This window comes from Schistocerca gregaria, unplaced genomic scaffold (genome assembly GCF_023897955.1).
Source record: "Schistocerca gregaria isolate iqSchGreg1 unplaced genomic scaffold, iqSchGreg1.2 ptg000818l, whole genome shotgun sequence".
Lineage (NCBI taxonomy): Eukaryota > Metazoa > Arthropoda > Insecta > Orthoptera > Acrididae > Schistocerca > Schistocerca gregaria.
This window is the reverse complement of record NW_026062185.1, coordinates 328,389-343,799: the sequence shown is the minus strand read 5'-3', so window position 1 is coordinate 343,799 and position 15,411 is coordinate 328,389. Positions and strand designations below refer to the sequence as shown.

General features: G+C 49.9%; 2 protein-coding genes across 2 annotated transcripts; one reads left to right on the top strand and one right to left on the bottom strand.

Annotated features, from left to right (window-relative positions):
• Positions 1-511: 511 nt before the first annotated feature.
• On the top strand, positions 512-1,517 carry LOC126322595 (tRNA-splicing endonuclease subunit Sen2-like). Its single transcript, XM_049994461.1, has 2 exons — positions 512-1,069; positions 1,159-1,517. The coding sequence occupies exons 1-2, from the start codon at positions 901-903 to the stop codon at positions 1,515-1,517; spliced, it is 528 nt and encodes a 175-aa protein (XP_049850418.1). The 5' UTR covers positions 512-900.
• A 7,291-nt stretch (positions 1,518-8,808) lies between these two features.
• On the bottom strand, positions 8,809-11,143 carry LOC126322594 (uncharacterized). Its single transcript, XM_049994459.1, has 2 exons — positions 10,994-11,143; positions 8,809-10,862 (listed from the first exon to the last, which is right to left on the bottom strand). The coding sequence occupies exons 1-2, from the start codon at positions 11,108-11,110 to the stop codon at positions 9,210-9,212; spliced, it is 1,770 nt and encodes a 589-aa protein (XP_049850416.1). The 5' UTR covers positions 11,111-11,143; the 3' UTR covers positions 8,809-9,209.
• Positions 11,144-15,411: the final 4,268 nt, after the last annotated feature.

Here is a 15,411-nt window from a genome sequence, read left to right as displayed (position 1 = left end):
AGTGAGACGAACACGACTAAGCAAAAACTAAAATAGCCAAACGCAGTCAAAGCCAAAGCGAAATTACAAAGTTGTCATCGTCAGATCACAAAACTCTGATTTTTTGAAACAAGGAAAAACGAGAATTATTTTTTTTTAACGCTCTGTTCGAGCTGTGAATACGAAATCTCAAAGCAGCAGAGCCACATCACTTTTGCCCCGTGGTTCCCCATCTGCTCCTTTTTTTTTTTTCGCCTCAACGCTAACTTCGTACACCCTCTTTATTGCCGAGCAACCGACTTCAGTCCGTTTTTCGGTGGTCAAAAATCGCGCGTGCGATACGCAGATAAATGTTGTTGTACCCCCCACTCCATGAATCGGTCTCCGTTGTTCCGCGCCGTAAAAAAAGCGGAAAAAGATCTAGACGTTTCAAAATTCCCGATAGAAGATGCGCGGCTACCTTGTGCGTACACATGCCTTGACCTCAGGACGCTTTGAGGGAGCTGCTTTTTTTTTTTTTAACCCCACGAAATCTTTGACGCGTTCTCCGACGAAGGTCACTTCAATGGTTTCGAAGTGACAATATGTCAGATCTCCGATGACGACGCCAATTCTGCTCGTCTGCGCCATGTCGTCGACTGCTTGATAAAACACGGGTACGGACGGGGCGCTCTGTCTAGAGGCGCTCCGGACTACCACTTGAAGAAAAAGGGCGGTTTACTCGGCAAGAAGTCAGAACAAGAGCCCTTCAAGGCTTTGACGAAGAGCGTTTCGACCGCGATTCCTCCACCGCCCCGACCAAAAACGGACTCTGGACAAGACGCTCAGCAACCAACCGGCCAAAAATGTTCTGAAATCAACGGCGAAGAAGACCCGACCGTGGCAAAGCCGGAAGACATTCAGCTGTTCTTTGAGGAATGTATGTATTTGCTCCAAGCCAAAAATGCCCTTAAGGTGTATCGATATGATGGGTGCCGGTGCCATAAACCGATGATTCAAAAAACAGACGCAGCGCTCTCTGAATTCTCGACTCAAAGCTTGTGGGAATGCTTTTGCTCTCACCAGCCAGGCTTCGCTATACGGTATATGGGTACGGAAATGTACGCGCATTGGGGCCTCCCCTGCTCTAGCATCGGCGGGAATTCCACTTTTGACTCACAGCGTTGCTCAATTTCACAGTATATCACCACTACCAAAGCAAGAAATGGGTCGTTAAACCAGGTCTGAAACTTGGCGTCGACTTTCTCTTGTATCCACAAGGCGGCGCGAGCAGAGGACACGCTCAATTCGGCGTGCAAATCGTGCACCCCTCCTCCTTGAACGCCTCGAAGCACGTGGACCGGCCACTACCCTGGGTGCTATCTAGGGTCCTCCATCAGGTCGCGAAAAATTTTGTCATGGTGTCGGTTGAACCAACGCAAAAAAGCGAATACGGCGACAGCGACGTGCTCGCGCTGCTCGCAAACCCACCCCCCTCGCTAGACCTTCTCTTTTCGAGATTCACGCTGCTTGAACTGGGAATATCTAGATTCTGCTAGGACGCTCAGCGCCTTCTCGGTCTTGGCTACGCGGCTCTCTCTGCGCGCGCAAAAAAAAAAATCTTCTCTCGCTTTTTAGAAAAAATCAAATCGAACTCCGTTATTTTTCTATGGTTTTTTTTTTCGGGGCCACCTGGAAACTCCAGCCAAAGGGATTTACTGCTTGAAGCGAACGCTCGAAAACTCAGTGCATCTTCTTGAACTTCTGACGGACGAGCGACGGCTGCTCTTTTAGATCAATCCTGTCTCGACGCCTAGATCTAGCTATAGAGAATGCGTCGTCTTCCGAACCTTGGGAAGCACGCGCCCTGTCTAACGAATGGCGTATCCTATTCACCGTGTTGGAAAGGTAAGGTGAACTCTGCCGCGTCGTCGAGTCCCGCCTCATCAATCCTGCCTTTTGCGCGCCCGCGTCTGTCGTATTCGACAATTTCTCGAGCTTGAAACTGCCCAGTTTTCCTGCTCTGCTCACGAGCTCCTCGAGTTTCGAACTGAGGCTTTCGGTTCTTTGGTCCAGCTCTTGAAACGCGCTGTCGAATTTCCCAGCAATCACCTCCGGCGTGCGGTTGTCCGAACGACTCGCGTCCTCGGGCAACGCTCGCTGTTCGTCCGGCGTCGCCCGCTTCTTCGACTCTCCCCTCGCCTTGACCGGCGCCTTCTCGACGCCGGACGACCGCGCGGACGAGGACAGCCAGTTGACGTAAGAGAGCAGCGCCGCGTTGTCCGCTTCTGCCTCTTGCTTCATCTTCTTGATTCGGATGCTCTCTTCGGTCAAGCATGACGCCAAGTACCGACGGAGGATCTCGTCCGACCCGAAGAACTGGCGCGCGTGCCGAGATCGCCGGCACTCTTGCAGAGACTCCGCGTCAACGTAGGTCTCGGGAAAAACCCCAACGCACAAAACCTCCGGAACGATAGACAGCTTGTAGCTCAAAATTTCGTAGTAAGCCAAATGCCAAGGAAAGGGCAGTCGAATCGGAATAAGGTTGGTCTCTCTAGCACTGGACTCGAGGTAGCTAGCAAAATCGGCATAGCGCCTCAAAAGCGATGCCACGCGTTCGACCAAAATGTCAAATTGGGCTCGCCATGTACCTTCGTTTTCTGAACTCACAATCGCACGTAAATACGCCATGAAATACGCGCCGAGCTCCTCAGAGGACGACTCATTCACTCGGACGTCCGCTCCGACCCCGGGAAGAAACAGCTCGTTCAACAGGTTGTTGACATACAAAAAACGCGGCTTGGTGTTCCATTCCAAAACCCACGCGCCTTCTTCCGCGCTGCGGCCACTACAAAACTCAGGTGCCGGCCAATCTATGTCCCGGAGCTTGGGATCCACAATCTCTTCAATCAACCTGCCAACTTCCTCATTCCACCGGCTCGTGTACGCCGGCGACGCGATCGCTTCGCATTCCGCGCCGTCGGACGTCGAAAACAGCCGCGCGTGGTACTCTCTCTCAAGCTCCAATAAAACGGCCGACGTCAACCTGTGCTCGACTATGTGAGACAGCCTGCACGTCATCACGCCAGGATCTTCAGGAGCCTGCGAGAACAACCACTGCAACGCCTGCTTCAGCACAAAGGGCGCCTGGGAAACGAGGGGCTCCGTCAACGACGCGGGCGACAAATCTACCTCTTGCGCCAACGACACGTCATTTACCAGCGGGCCAACGCGCATGTTGGAAACCTTGCTAAACGCCGGCACTTCTCTTTCAATCGCTTGCCTGATCAGCGAGACCTTGGCAGACAACGACCACTCCGACGTCGGCCACGTCGCCTCTGATGGCAAATACAATACAAACAAAGGCAAATGACTAAACTCCGGCAGCGCTTCCAACACCCTCTGCAACTCCTTCAGCCGAGGCACCAGCCACTGCCGCGAGAGCGAGTCAACGGACTGCTCTGTAGGAAACAATCGGACCGGCGGCGCCGGAATGTAGAAAAAAATTCCAGACACCCCCCGAAAAGCAGCTGTCTGGACCTTCTCCAACGACCTAACGTTCTCAACGACCACTCTGAGATCAACCTGCACGCGCTGCCGCAATTGAAGGCACGACTCAGACCCCTCCGGACCAACCTGGATAGTCATGGGCGCCTTTTTAAAATATATACAGTCACAGCAACCCTTCCCCCCCTCTCCCACTATTTCCGGCAAATACGGCAGTCCATCATCCCTCGGCTCGTTCCCAGACAACTTCTTGATAATCCAAGACTCGACCGATCTCGGCGACTTCGCCCCCAAGTCCCCTCCCACGTACACCAAGCACTTCCACCAAACCCTTACTATACAATCTCTATTACCTCTCCTCGGCGGCCGAGACCCCAGCCAGCCCGAAACCAGCTCGACCATATCAAACGGAACCCAAAACTCCTCTCGTCCCCACTCCGCCTTCTGTTGACGCTCATTCGACACCTGAGTCAAAGCCGATAAATGCCTCTCATGCTCGAACGGCGACGACCAATAAAAACCCCCATCCGAGTCGTCCCTCTTGACCAATCCCCTCTTCAGCTGCTCGATCACCCTCGACTGCGCCTCCAAATCCTGTAACAGCTTTTTTTTCTCTAAATTCGTCACAGACTCCTTCTCCAAATACTGGCCTCGCTGCCTTTCCAATTCGCGCCTGAGGCTTTCCAACTCCTGCTGCAACGCTTCGTATTGTTGCTCCTTCTCCCCCGATGACTGCGAAGCGGTGCTCTGAGACGACACTCGCTCCCTCAGAACCTCCAACTCTCGACTCTGCTGCGTCAGCTTCTCGGTCAAAAGCGCCTGCTCGCGCATAATCTTGTAAATGTAACGCTCCGGCGTCGCGCCCTTCGGACTCAGCACGCCCTCGACCTCACCCAACTCGGCAACCGGCCCCTCGGCCCGCGCCGGCGCCACCTCCGACGCGCGCCGGTCGAGCGCGAGGTAACCAGTACACAAACCGTCAGTCCCCTGCACCTCGGATAGCGGCCTCGGAAACGACTGATGTTCCTCGTGCCGTCGACCGTCGCCCGCGCTCTCCGACTCCTCCCTCCTCAGGCCAGTGCCATCCAGCCCGTCGCGGCCCAACGTCGAACAATTCTGTAAATAATTTCTTGTAAGCTTTTTTTTCCACAACCTCGAGTTTTCCTCGGTGTCGGGCCGCTCGAGGTCGAAGTCAATATCCGGTATGCACTCCAAGCTGTCCCACGGCAACTCGGGGAGATTTTGCGGCTGAAACAGTCCAAACTTCGCCCACTGCTCGTACGTGGACTTGACGTTTTCGTCGACAAAATAGGACAGCGGTCGATTCCCCCTTATCGAGTCCACTATCTTGAATGAATAGAACCGACGGTTGACGTCGACAATTGTGTGGTGCGACTTCTTCAGCTTGGTTTGGTCGCCACTGTACTTGATATCGTAGGACTCGCAAAACTGCTTGGTCTCTTCCACCTCGTTCAAATGTAACAATTCGGTAAGCTCCACCAAGGACAGCGTGTCAATGCAACAAACTGACTTGAGGTAGTTTATCCGGACCCTGTCCACCATGCGGTGCATCAGACAGGCGTGCAGGTATCGAGCCTGCTTAAGCAATTTAAAAAACAGATAGTAGTTCTTGGTCGCAATCGCCGTAGAAACCTCGATGGCAAACTGAACGTCTACCGAGTTGTATATGTACGCGGGCGCGTCTGTCAACACCTGCGAAATGTGCAGAGAATTGTTAGACGTCAGCAGCTCCTCGGTGTACAACAGCAGTCGGTAGCTCTGAATTTCCGCCTCGAACGGGCACCTAATAGAGTAGGACCTGAAGTGCCTGTACAGAGCGTTGCAGTTGACGAGGCTGTCGACGAGCTGCTCCGTGTTCATTTTGGCGTTGAATGTACCGGAACTGCAAAACTCGTAGTCGCAGAGTATGTAAAACCTGGCTATCCGTTCCAAGATGCTCAATATCAGCAAGTTTTTGATGTTTTGAATCAGGTAGTCTTGCCGTATAGAGCGCATGCGGTCGGACAAAAAGTCGTACGCGTCGCTTTTCAGAAACGATTCTGTGTTCAAAAAATAGGACACCAGGTAGTCCAACGTGGCTTCCAGAACCTCTGCCGGCCTCAGCGTCTCGGGAGTGTGGTTCAGGTCGGACTCGTTTCCGCTGCTTCGCTTGTACTTTTTAACTACGAGAGACGTCATCGCCTCCTTCGTCTGGGGGTTCATCTCGTATTTCGACAAATCGTTCGTGGTCTCTCTCTCTTTGATTTCGCTCAAGGGGCATTTTTCGGTGCACTGGCCCATCTGGTTCTGAGGAATCGGGTCGAAGCGATACAGCAATATCTCGGGGATGTTGCTGCGTACCTTGAAAAAGGGCGGGGTGCACGAAAGATGACCGGATACATCAGAAAAAATAGGCGATTTCTTGTAGCGGTTGGCAGATAGAACGGACGCGCTCTCGCGGTGATCGGGCGCTCCGACCCCCTGTTGTCCGGGACGTTTGACGCTCGCCGACAAAGCGCCGTTCACACCAGAACCCCAAGCGGGCTTGATGTGGCCAGGTCGGTAGAAATCCTTATCCTGCTCCTCCGCAGGAAAAACTAGACCAGACTCCGAGTCCTCAATTATTTCGTTGCTCTTTTCGTACGCGAGGTACTCGCGCTGCTGGTCATTGGGCACCTTCTCTTCCGCCTCCTCGTACAGCCCGAACATATCGATATGATCTTCGTCAGAGTTCTGCGCCTCAGAAAGCCTGCCGCTGTAGTTGTCTCTTTCGTCTAGACCTTTATTCCCGGAAACCGAAATCGGGACGTCCTGATTGTCGATCGAGGTCTGATCTTTATAGTACTCGTCAAACTCGTCGTTCTCGGACTCCAGGTTCTCAAAAGGATTGTCTTCGTTCTGGTCTCGATCTTCGTCCCAATCCTGATTGTTTGTCTCGTCCAGAAATATGTCCTCCGGGTCAGACATAGACTGAGGCTTTTCGTAATCAGCGAACACGCCCTTGGGAGCTACGGAGGAAATGCCTCCGGAATCCGGAAAATTCGCTGAACAATCGTTCATCGCATACTCTTCTGTGCAACTCTCTCTGTCGTCGTCGCTCGCATCGTTCCAAAAATAACCTCCATCCTTGTCCGGCAGTTGCACCTCGTCTTCCTGATCCACCAAGGAATGTCGGTCACCTCCGTCGTAAGACTGCTGCTCGTCATAGTCGCTTTCAGAGTAAATGCTGTCATCGTCCTGCTCGTCGTATTCCGACGAGACCTGTCGGTCCAACTGCCTTCGATCACAGAGTCGTCCCTCGGTATCGTACGTGTTCCTAAAGACGTTATCACTGTCCCCCTGGCTGTCTTCGTCGTTCGCTCTCATATAGTCGTTCTTCGAAATTGAAAACATTGATGTACCGCCTCGGTATCTAGACCCGTCGGCCATCGCTATCGCCGAACTACCGCCAGAAAGAAGGCCCCTGTTGCTCTTATTAGGGTGGCCCCAAATCATAACAAGCGGCTTCGCGGAACTCTTAGCCTTAGAAGCGGCCTCGTGGTTGTTGAACGTAACCAAATAATTTCTGTTTTTTTGTTCTACTTTTTCCACTTTGCCATACTTCTCCATCACAGACTTCAGGTCAATGTGAGCAGGCGGATTCTTGACAAAGAGCTGTCTATTCTGGTCCCGAAACTGGTTCTGTTCTTGTTTTGTTTCCGAATTTTGCTCGTAAAGGGACTGGACCTTTGGACGAATACCCAAGGTCTGCAACACGACGTCTCCATTGGACCTTATAGGCCTTTCATCCAAACGACTTAAACGGTTGAGAACGCTGGGCTGCGCCGCAGCATTTCTGGAACCTTGAATGTAATTAGACGCCCTGCCAACCGCTCTCTGCCGTCCAGAATCAAACGGCTGTCTGCTCGATTCCTTTGAACCCGTTTTCGCGGGCTGTCGGTCATATAACGACGCTCTAGGGTTCAAAACGTGCGGTTTCTTGTCTCTAGTGCTGTAAGCCACCTGATGTCTAGCTCCCCTGAATATGCCTTGTGCGCCTGAAGAATGCTTGTGGTCGGAGAGGGTAATTTCTTGACCCTCACCTCCCTGACCAGGTTTCTGTGCGGTCCTCAGCTTCAGCTGCTTTTCTCTGTCTTCCCGGCTAAGCGCCTCCCTCTTAAGGGACGGATTGGTTTGTACATAAGCGGTCGTCTGAGGGGCTTTCGGAAAAGCACCGCTCATTCTAATGCAACAAGACTATTAAACGGGGGCTATATATACACCACGAGGGTAGTGTATAGGTCTCTGTCTGGTTTATTATAGAAAGGGCATAAGAATGAGAAGAATAGCTCGGGCGGCACCATAGAAAGGTTCTTCGTATCCCTCTGATAATTCAATAGGAGAAACGAAAAAAAAACTTCAATACACAGCCTTCCTAGTGCTTCTGACTTGTCTTGACTTCAGGTACTGTGATAATAAAAATTGTATAACAGGTACCTCTTGTAAGAAAGTACGGACATAGAAAGTCGAAGTAAAAAAATAATAGGCTCGATAGGGCGTTAGCGTAAATAAAGCAAAGAAGTACATACCTATGAAACAACGGTAAAGTAAGGTAAAGGATTACAAATTGTTTTTTGGATAAAAATGTCTTTTCACTTGTGCAAAAATAACGTACAATTCGCCCAGTTCATTTATCCTGAAGCGACCGCAGTGGAGAAACGAGACTTTCACGACACACTGGGCATAGCCATTGGTTGTTTCATATGGTGCTTGGGCCATAAGCTAAGCACTCGAGCACTCGAGCCCGCGTAGGTACACGTAGTTTGTCCAACAAAAAAAACTTTTTTGCCACTACAATTGTTTTCAAGTACCAGTACGACGAAGAACAAGCAAAACATCGCGAAGCTCGAGAAGTTGCGCATGTTGATAACCGCGATACACGCGCGCATCGAAAAACGATTTTAGCAGTGTCGACCGCCACTTATTGAACTTTCGATAATTTGGGGCCGTTGTGGCTGCATCGTTTTGTACGGATGCCCTAACTCTTTGTCTTTTTTTCGAAGCTCCGGGAAAAAACTCAACGTCCTCCCGCCGGCCACGACTATTTGCGTCGGCTGAAAAAAGCACCCGCCAATGCAAAACGCGCCAACAAACGCAGAACGACGGACGAATCATCTCATAGCTCCACTACTCCTGTTGGGTGAAGGCGGTTGCAGCTGCCCCCCATCGCCCGTCCTCGAAGCTTTTTAAACGACCAAATATCCATTCCGTACACGATGGGCCATATCACCAATTCTATAACGTTCAATAATTGGTTTTTACATTCACCTTCTGTGCGTAAAGCAGTGCATAAAACGGGGGATAATACACAAGTGTGTCGATAATGAGACTGACGCCCTTCTATCTAACCCGTGTTTTTTTTTATTATGTAGCATCTTAGATTCTGAACTGATAAATGGCCTGCTGGTTTCTCTTGTCTTACATGCTCTGAGTCCTGCAGAGAACGAAGCGGGCATGGCCATCCAACCAAAAGCTTCCTGAAGCGTAGACGATAAAGTTGAGATAACTTAATCGATATGTTTATGCGTGTTCGGTGTCACCCTTTTTCTCCCGGATCAAACGCTGAAAGCGCTCTGCGGTTACACCTGTTTCCTAAAGATGGGTTCGATTAACTCTGATCAGCTCTAGTAGCGTGTTCCTCTCGGCCCTACTCTTTCTCTCTAACACGTTGGTCAACGCGTTCTCTCTCCTTGGTAAAAATTGTTCTAGTCGTACACTTCTTCTTGGGGTAGGAGTACGCCGGCATTCCGGACGCTGTCCATCAAAAAGCTTGACGAAATGTGCTTTTCCGACATAAATTGTCTCAAACTCTGTCCCGACCTTGTTTTAATCTTCAGGTCGCATCCAGACTCTATTAACACTTCTAAGATGGCGCCGGCGTACCCACCGTTTATCGCCAACAGGGCGTAGTGAATAGGCGCCCATCCATTCAGCTCGTCCAAGCGGTTTATCTCCTCCATGTTCTGAGACAAGATATACTTGGCGACTGCTAACGATTGGTGTCTGATAGCCCAGTTCAAATGGGTGTATCCAGCCGCGTTGGGGATCGACACGTCCGCCCCCCTTTGTATGCACACTTGGTACAGCTTCAGACAGTCGTTTTCGATCGCGGCGTACATGATGAGGTTGAGCTGATGCGTTGGCAGCGGCGCTTGTATGCTGTCAGCGATAAGCGGACACAACAGGTTGAACTTTTTGGATTCAATAGCGTAATCTATAGGCGTCTTCCCGTCGTCGTCCTGAACGTCCAGTAGAGCACCATGTTCAACAAGGAACGAACACAATTGTAGGCATTGATGAGAGTCAACGATGTTCGACATAGAGAGCGAGAGTGCGGTTCTTCCAGAGTTTTCTGGACACTTTAAGTTGGGATCGGTCCCAATTTCTAGCAGAAATCGGACGGTCTCTATTTCAAAAAATGCAGCTGCCTGATGGAGTGCGAGAGGAAACCTTATAATGCTGGTCAGATGCTTCATTGGAAATGGAATTTTCCACGGCGATGGCGATTCTCGGCACTTATTTGGATCAATGTTGAACTCTTTCACGATGTGGCGAAGCGCCGACATCTCCATGCCGACGTAAATGCCATCCGCCAGCAGGGAGCACCCCTTTCCGTCTACGTCGTACAGCGCAGTTATGTACTTCTTTCGCGCGTTGATGGGGTCGATTTTATGGCTCAACAGATCAAACAACAGTTGAACGTTCGGGTACATCTTGGAATAATTCTCTTCTTCGGCTCGTTGCATGACCTCCGTAGCAACCAACAACTCGAGTTTCGGACAAGATTGTAGCAAAATTGAAACCTGTTCTTGCCTGAAGGTCGTTCGGCTGACATCGACTTCTCGCAGTGTCTTTTTAGAGTTAAGGAGCCAGTTCAGTATTTCGCTCGCATTTCCCTGCGCTCCCGAGAGGTAGAGCGATTCAAGGTTGTTACACTTGACCAGGCTGAATATTCTGGAGCCATTGAAGTTGGTTAGGTTCAAAAATTTTAGTGATTCAGGCCACTCTATTATGTCTTCTCCGCCCTTGCCGTGCGTAGTGGACCCCCCAATTGGAGCCGAGCCCCCAATCTCGTTCGACACCGGTGGAAAATTGGACATTCTGATCGAGAAATCAAGGCTCTCAGTCAAAGACGAGTAACGAATGGCCATTCGCTCTAGTCTTTTGAATTCTGAAAACTTCCTCAACGTCTCGATGGTCAGCCCACTGCATCTATGCAAATCTATACTATACATGTATTGATGCTGCATGTTCCTCGCGCAAATCTGATACGTCTCATTGCTGAATATCATGTTGTGAAATTCGATTTGCCTCCATAGCCTACTGGACAACGCCAGCGAGTACATGGTCTTGCACACCTTTCGATTACTTCGTAGTTAGGACAATCTGTCTACAACGAACGGCACAGTTCAGGACCTCGCCCATTACCTCGACCCCCGAATTCAAGGTTTGGTCAACCACGACGTGCTGGTCAATTGTGAAGACGTACTCGCGATAGTACCGGCCATGAGTTCGTGATGGGACCTATTTGCTGAATTATCAACTCCAGTGTCTCGCACGGCAACACGTCGAGAATACATCTACGATCCTGGCTTATGTTGTCCATCTAATCGTATTCCGTATCGATCGAATATTAAATGCGCATTTTTAGAATTTTTCGCCTTTCGACAGATCTCAAGTAAGCGTGCGGTCTAGCTTGTATACATAAGGAGAATGGGAGGTCGCGTGACACTAGATACTGTTTTTTCGCACAATGCTGTATCATGGATTATATTAGTCGTGGTAGCTAAACAAATTTAGACAAAAGACCGTAACATATTAGGTTATATCTTAAAAGAGCATTTGATAGTGCTTAGTAAAATGCATACATACACTAGCATGATAGAATGCTACACACAACTTCTCTTTATATGTGTACTGTGTATGGTCCTCTAATTTGAGAAGAGTGCTCCTAATTTAGGTCTTCCTGCAGTTGTGTGCGGGGTGCCCCAGCTGCTTTCATAACTGTCTGCAGTATTTGCATATACACAGCGTTCGCGGTGGTTCAGTGCGGTGGTCTCGCAATACGCAATAGTCTCGTCGTGTTTTGCGATGAAGACTGGGCCAACTACACGGGGTTTTTCGCGGGGCGTGGGGACTGGTCGTCTCAAACGAATGTCTCGCTTGTTTCGCCTTGGTTTGCGCACTGTTTGGCTTTCTGTGCGCGCCGAGACGCGCTCGCGATTTGGCTTGCGGTGGTCCTCGGGTAGAGCCTCTCCATTGCGTCGACCCCGTCCCGCTCATGAGGCGGGTGGGGGGGGGCTATCCCTGGGTCCTTTGATGGACTCGTGCCGCGGTTGTCTAACTGTGTGAAGACGAATGCATTTTGTCAATTCCTCCAAACGCGAAATTCTGAAAGTCCTTCTCGCTCAGAGCACCATGGCCTTCTTGATTCGAGCCCGAGCGAAGTTTCTAGGCCTCGACTACAACGCATCCTTTGATGCTTTGTGACAGTTGCTTGCGTGATTGACAGGCGTGCATTTCCGCTCCCGCCCTCAGTTTCTGACTATGCATTGTCTAGCCCTGTAGCAACTCGCGGTCTGAAGTAGAGTTCTCGTCCAACCACTCAACACGTTTTTAGGTGCTCGGTGTAGGACGTGTGCAGTTTAATTGATTTCTAGACGAAGACGAGACTCGTTTCAGCGACGAAAAGTTGTACCAAAAATTTTTTAAGCTTTTACTCTTTCTGCGCTTGTGTTTCTGTGCCGAGATTGGGTGGGGATGCGCGTGGCGCGAAGTTGTCGCCGACTCCAAATGGTGCAAACTTGGAGGAAGAGCGCAGAGGGGGTTTTTGTGAGCGCGACTCCGCTTGAGTCTAACAAGATGTCCAGCCTCGGCATTCTCTCACTTTGCACGGTAGCGGCCATTTTTGCACGATGTGCGGCGACCACGGCGAATGGAAGGGCCATTGATTTTGGACTGAGTCTGGTTCGATTTTTTCTTGTTCGAGACGAGGACAAGACCGTGCACATCATATGTCTACAAAGAGACTGGTTAAGGAGAGGCTGCGTGGTTGGAGCAGAAAGCAGTCAAAATTAAGTTGCAGGTGTCAGACAGCGCGACAACGAGGCGTCAATCGTGGACGACTGATGTTTGGATTGCGACTCCAGGGAAACTGGATTCGATTACAAGAGGACGAGAGGATTAGATTACGCAACGACGCTTAGTTCGGTCAAACTGATGTTGATTGATGAAGCACGCGCTGCAGCAGAGGCAGGACGAGTGACGCTCGAGGATAGTTGTTCCCAGAACGAGGGGAGGCATCTTTACGTTTTTGCGGCTCTCTTAGCATCTGTATTGAACATGAAAGATGGTGTGGCAGGTTTATCTTCGGATAGGGAGGAGGTTTTACTTCAGGACCACGGATCAGTTAATCCAACGTACGCACTACACTGCTGCAAAATGAACCGTCTTCGATAGGCCTTGTTTGCCTTTCAGTCAGGTTGCCTTGCGTGCTAGTCTTGTCTCTTTAAGTGTTCACACTCTAGGCTTCAAGGGTCACTGGAATATTTATTGGACCAATATTCGGACACAAACTTGTACGTAGAAAGTACAACAATTTCAATCAGACATTGGTTTTCTGTTCGAATCAGAAACCTGCGGTAAGAGCATAGCTGGTCAAATCTGTCTCATAATTCGATTCGCACTCTCTCAAGTCTTATGAGTGGCATGAGCGCTTGTTCGAAGCTGGGAAAAATGTGCGAGACGACTCTCAATTGACGTCCTGCTTGTTGGCTAGAATAGCGTTTCGCCACACGAGGGCTCTCTCTCGAGAGCGGACTGCGCTGGTCGAGGACATTTTTAGTACCAGCCAAGATGTGCTCGTACTGAAAAATACTTTCTACTTTTGCGACGAATGTAAACTTGCCAGCCTACTTGGTGAGGTGGTCAAATTTTTCGTCGCAACAGTTTTCTAAAGCAAGAAATGGTACAAGCCATTCATGCTACCCACGTATCGTTTTATTAGGTCCCTAATAAATCGTTTTAGCTGTTATGGTCTATTTCTTGCTTGCATGTGTATGTTACCTTTTTTCTCGCGTATTTGTGATCTAGATCTCTTGATCTTACCTTTTTTTTTACCCATTCTTTTCTCGTGTGCTTCTCGTTTAATTTCTCTGTCGTGTTCATCTTTTAATCCTCTCCAATCTTCAAATCTCTCTGGAGAATTTTTGACTATTCTTTGTACTCCATGTTGATTTTTCTATTATTTTCTACTGTTTTCTCTAATTTTTTGGTTAATTCTACCATTTGCGCTGTCACACTTCCACAGTCTCCTTTGGGCCTATCATCCTTTTGTCCACCAGCTTCTCCGCCTTTGCCGATAACCTCAAAGCGCCTGATTTTTTCCCGGTTTTTGGGCTGAATGTTTTTCTAGCAGGCCCAGTCTTTCTCAATTCTCTTGTTTCCTTGTCTTCTACTGTAGACGTCCGTCCTATTATTGCTGCCTCTTTTTTACGGTCCATATGGTCCATTATTGTCATTCTCAGTTCAATTGCAAACGTTGTCGCTGCTATTTCAAAAAGTGGTCATCAGTGCCGTCGGCGAGTGTTCACGATACTTTTTGATTTTTCTCCTATTTGTGTAATCAATTATGATGCCGCTAGTTGATTGTTAGGGTGCTGATTTGGATCCAACAAATTATTTGAACGTTCTGATTAATCGCTGGCAGGTGGCTGCTTTTATTTTTGTAGTTATATGTTTCGAGACTTTTCCGCTTCCATATTCCGTCTGATGTAGTGGTTGTTCCCACAAATCGGTCACCTCGTTTCCTTCCTTTTCGTTTGGGTGGAGTTGGCGTTCTTTTTTGGACCGTGCTCGTAACGTTTTCTTTTTTCACTGAAATCTTTCGGTACCGATTGGGGCGGACGGCCAGAAAGAGCGGTGGACCGCAGTTCGGGGACGCGATGGCGCAGGCCGTGATCACGACGCAGTTGGAGGAGAAGAGCACTTAGAGAGGGACCCTGTCCGAAAGGGACTGTCAAGAGTCTGAGCCCCAGACTCGGGAATGCGATCGTTACTGAGGCGTCTGCGGGGTCAATTGAAACCGTTTATCGATGAAGAATTGGGTTAAGTCACACTTCTTTTGGCTGGAGGGTAGATTGAGCGCAGCTCCCGTCCCATTTAGGGACTTGTCTCCCGCATTGTACTGAGGATGCTGGCCGGGTTAGAGAGGTTTAGGCCATTGTCTGCAAACGAAGAAAACGCGGCCATTCGGTCTTTTGATATTACCGGACGCTTGAACAGAAATTTCGCGTCAGTGGAAGCTTTGGAGTTGTCCCAGAATCAGGTTTCGCGCCGACGACTCGAGCGCGAGAGCAGTGAGGAGGCGGAACGCCTACCCTTTCCGTTATTCAACGCTAAGACGACAGCGGTCGAGCAGATCTCGGTGGCAAGGTGCAGCGCGCCTGAAATTACGTAATCTTCGGTTTTGTGGTGGAGCTAAAAAAAAAAAGTATATTTTGCTGGTTTACCGTTAGAAGCATGAGGACGTTGACGGGCAAGAAAACGGTTTTGGTACGGGCGTTATCCGAAACGCTCTCAGTTGAAGAGTCTGGCCCGCGTCAGGAGGCCAGTGCATGGGGCGTCGACCGGACGTGGTTGCTCAATTGTCTGGCGCGGTGTGTCGTCAGCTTCAAGCCCTTCGCGTCTGCGCATAGATGCGCATTGTGTTGGCCGAAACGTTTTCGGCGAAACGCGCGGGAAACGGCCGTTTCGAATTTGTTACAACAAATCAGCCCGTCCTTGTCTTGAGCAGAGAAGTCGAAGCATGCAATCCAGAACACTTTCGTCATCTTTCCCAGATGAGTGCGCGAGGTATAGAGTCACCGAGAAGCTGCCTCCATTCGGATCCAGAACGGGGCGGAGGCA